This window comes from Cryptomeria japonica, chromosome 2 (genome assembly GCF_030272615.1).
Source record: "Cryptomeria japonica chromosome 2, Sugi_1.0, whole genome shotgun sequence".
In the NCBI taxonomy this organism is placed as follows: Eukaryota; Viridiplantae; Streptophyta; class Pinopsida; order Cupressales; family Cupressaceae; genus Cryptomeria; species Cryptomeria japonica.
Window position 1 is genome coordinate 129,576,936 of NC_081406.1, and position 3,761 is coordinate 129,580,696.

At 31.0% G+C, this 3,761-nt stretch overlaps 1 protein-coding gene across 1 annotated transcript; it reads left to right on the forward strand.

The window, feature by feature from the left end:
- The first annotated feature begins 1,171 nt into the window (after positions 1-1,171).
- LOC131036342 (ethylene-responsive transcription factor RAP2-3) lies at positions 1,172-2,087 on the forward strand. Its single transcript, XM_057968207.2, has 2 exons — positions 1,172-1,403; positions 1,549-2,087. The coding sequence occupies exons 1-2, from the start codon at positions 1,244-1,246 to the stop codon at positions 1,824-1,826; spliced, it is 438 nt and encodes a 145-aa protein (XP_057824190.1). The 5' UTR covers positions 1,172-1,243; the 3' UTR covers positions 1,827-2,087.
- The last annotated feature ends 1,674 nt before the right edge of the window (positions 2,088-3,761 follow it).

The window sequence follows — 3,761 nt, forward strand, 5'->3', positions numbered from 1 at the left end:
ATCATGTGGATTGTTTAGACTAAAGGGTACATTACATCACAACTTCAACTTAAGAACATGCCTAGTACTCCACATTGTAATATGTTGTCTACTTTGTATGACTCTATAGTGAAGGTGATATTATGTGACCACTCAGGTGGATTGGTTGGCCTATATTAGGTGTTTGATTAAAATATTCAATGACTATGATGGACTTTGTTTGTGGATGCATTGCCAATTTGTTACAAGTTCCCAGTCACAGATTTGCAGGGCTAACTTTCTGAGGTAGACACTTCTTTGACATCTTACTTGCCTAGGAAGTTTTTCACCTTTCTTCTTGTTAAAGTGTCCACTAGGTATTATCTTACTCAACTGTGGGGAAATGGTAGCAAATCTTTTCATTATGTCTTTACTGCTTGGGTTTGCCTATTCTACAAACCACTTTGGATCATGAAGCTACATGAATTTTGAAATAATTTTCAAAGGTCTTAATTGGTGCTAGTAATATTTTCCAAATTTTGTTCCTTCACATTCTGTTGGCAATATTGTTAGTTTTTGTTCTGAAAAGTAATCACATTGAAAGATGCTAACATAGCCATTGCTGACCTATATTGTTTGTCTTTTGAACTCATACTTTTTTAAGTCTTCTCAATTTGTTGTTTTCAGAATTATTCTCTAAAAACTTATTAGAATTTCTGATCACTTTTTGCAATTAAAAAATAATAATAACAACCTATTCTATTATTAAATTGAAATCCTTTGAAAATATTTATTCCAACTACCCAACCATTTAAAAATTACATTAATTTATGCTTGATTGTAGGCATTTAACCTATATTTACACTAAAGAGATTTCATTCCTTACACAACCCCCGGGCCCACACATGTATATATATTCAAAACTAATTGAAACTCATTGAAAAACGCACATGGTAACCCATATTGGGTACCAAATAAAGAACCCAAAATTGGCGAGGCTGTTGGAGCAGCTGACGTGTCCACCATCGAGCTACACGACATTATCTGACGAATGAGAACGCCATTGTTATTATATTTAGATTAAATGAATAAGGCCCGTAAAGTTGCGGATCTGTTATTTTCTGTGTGCGGAAAAGTTGAAAAACTGCCCACAGATTTGCAGACTGTTGTTTCTGAAATGGTCAAAGAGGTTTTAAAAGCAGGGTGGTGGTATCCAACATATCTCAGATTTCTATAACAAAGAATGCTGGATTCCCCTCAAAAGAAGTACAGTTAGACCAAAAAAATGTGTGCAGAATCCATTGTTTCTAATTTTCCACCCAGCAGCCACATGAATGCAAAGGACTTCTGGGCCATTTTCAATAAAACTCATGACAGTGATTTTAATGGAAGCTCCTCTGAACTGTTTCCTTCAAGGGAGGAGAATGAGAATTCGATTCAACAAGGTAAGTCTCTTCTGTACCTTTTTTTTGTTACGTTTTCTAATATTCTGATGATAGATTATAAAGTGTGATCTGAAATATCCAGAAATAATGATAAGTAATATTATAGATTGTGGAAAACTGATATCTGGATGTGTTTGGTTTGAAGGCGCAAATCAATGTGAGAAAGAAGTGGGAGAAAGTAAGGTGGTAGAGAGGAAAAGGAAGAATCTGTACAGAGGAATAAGGCAGAGGCCATGGGGCAAATGGGCAGCTGAGATAAGGGATCCTAGTAAGGGTGTAAGGGTTTGGCTTGGTACTTTTTCTACTCCTGAGGAGGCTGCAAGGGCTTATGATGGTGCAGCAAGGAAAATCAGAGGTAAAAAAGCCAAGGTTAATTTTGTAGAGGAAACACCTGCTACTTCTAATATTAAGGAGGACTTGTAGGTAAGATCAATCAAGAAGTAACAGGATTTGGAGTACTTAATGCAGAAGTATTCATTTAGACTATGTAAGGATTTTAGTCTAAAAATGCTCTGGCTCTTGGAGTACATATCCATAAAATTTATTTGATGGTAATCTAAATATGGGCCAGTTATTATAAGCTCATACTCTTGGTGGGTGAGTAGAATACTGTAAATATGTTTGTTTGTCTCTGTGTATCTCCTATTCTATAGCACTGAATTTATGGCTTTCTTTCAGTTATTATATTCGGTTTCAGAGGCCTTTTGGGAGCCTGATTTAGATGGGTGATTGATTTTTCTTCCATTTTAAAAGTAAATTTATGATGAATAAAAAGTATGTGGTAAAGCTTCTATGGTAGTACCTTTTATTCGAGCAGAATCTCTTACTCTATCTCAAAACTGAGAAGAAAGTGTCGTTATTTGCCAAGTGATTTATCATCGACGTCATACAAAAGAACCAACTTTCCCTGGTTGTTATGTTAATGAAAACTGGTTTCTTGGTTTTTTTTAATAAAAATGGGTACACAATGGAATCACACTTTAAAAGTTAATGTTTTTTTGCTAAAAATTATAGAAAAGTAGTCACACCCACCATATAGTTAAAGTAATATTTGTAGAAGGGTCTCTTTCATATTTTAAGTTTTTGGTCATCATGAATAGACTTTCAAGGAGGAGGAAAAGTCTTGTATAGTAGTAAAAAAAGTAACGATGTATGATGTGGGATCTTGACGAGTGTAAGGGTCAAAAAGTATTCATTTGAAAGTGTTGCTTATCATACATCTACCTAAAGATGTCCCAATAACCATACACTATAACCACCTAAAAAATTGCTAGTACTTATACACAAAAGCTATAGTAGTAGTGCACTGTGGGTACTAACAAAGTTGCACAACTCAATTAGTGGTTTACTATGGGTACCAATAATGTTGCACAACTCTAATTAAAAAGAACTCGAGCATCGTGCTCTATGGAAACAAGTGGGCATCTATTGGTACATGTGAAATTTATTAATGGATTTTAGTTATCATTTTTTTAGGTTTCTTTAAAGTTATTAATTGGGAGATTGAGTGAGTACGGTAATTGGAACATGAAGCCGAACTAAGAAATTAAGAATAGATTTATTTTGAAGGAGTAAGAGGATGGTCTCTACTAGAAGATTACCTTATCTACGATGTTCAAGAAATTAAGAATAGAATTCCAAATAATAATGATAATAATATCTTATTTGCATTAGTCACATTAAACAACTTTTCTTTACATAATCAAATTATTGAATTGATTTTGTAACAAAATTGTTCTATAATAATGGTGATGAAATCTTTTTATATTTAATTATATATTTTTCAATATACCCATTATCTAACATTTTAATCCACACTTATGGTATCTACCCTACCTTACTAATAAGTTGCATAGCATGATCGAAATCAATAATTTGATTTAAAAAAACTATAAATTTATGATTGCATATAACTATTATTAACTAAAATCGAACATATATAATAAATTGAGAAATAATTTGTCGAATTGATTTAAAAAATAAATGATATTATGATTTGCTTATGAAAATATACTTTGTATTTGTTTATTATGTGTACAAAATTAATGATATTCTTATTTTCATTATGAATTTATTGTTAATATAAACAAAAATAAATTATAATAAATGTATAGAAAAACATATAAATAATATGCAAAATTAATGATCTTTTTTATTCATTTTGAATTTATTGTTAATATAAACAAAATTAAATTATAATAGATATATAGAAGAACATCTCATCTTTAATTTTACATACTTTTCAAAGAGATTTGATTCTAGAAATATTTTGATATTTAAATTGTAAATTTTGAAATTTTTTTGATGTTTTCTAATATAATATTTTTGTAAATTATTAAATTAAAATTTTTTCTATAA

What these genes read in the sequence shown, in the direction of transcription:
- LOC131036342 (XM_057968207.2), top strand. Translation starts at nt 1,244, where the DNA reads ATGTGTGCAGAATCCATTGTTTCTAATTTTCCACCCAGCAGCCACATG. An exon ending in TGAGAATTCGATTCAACAAG is followed by an intron (nt 1,404 to 1,548) that starts GTAAGTCTCTTC and finishes TTTGGTTTGAAG; the next exon opens with GCGCAAATCAATGTGAGAAA.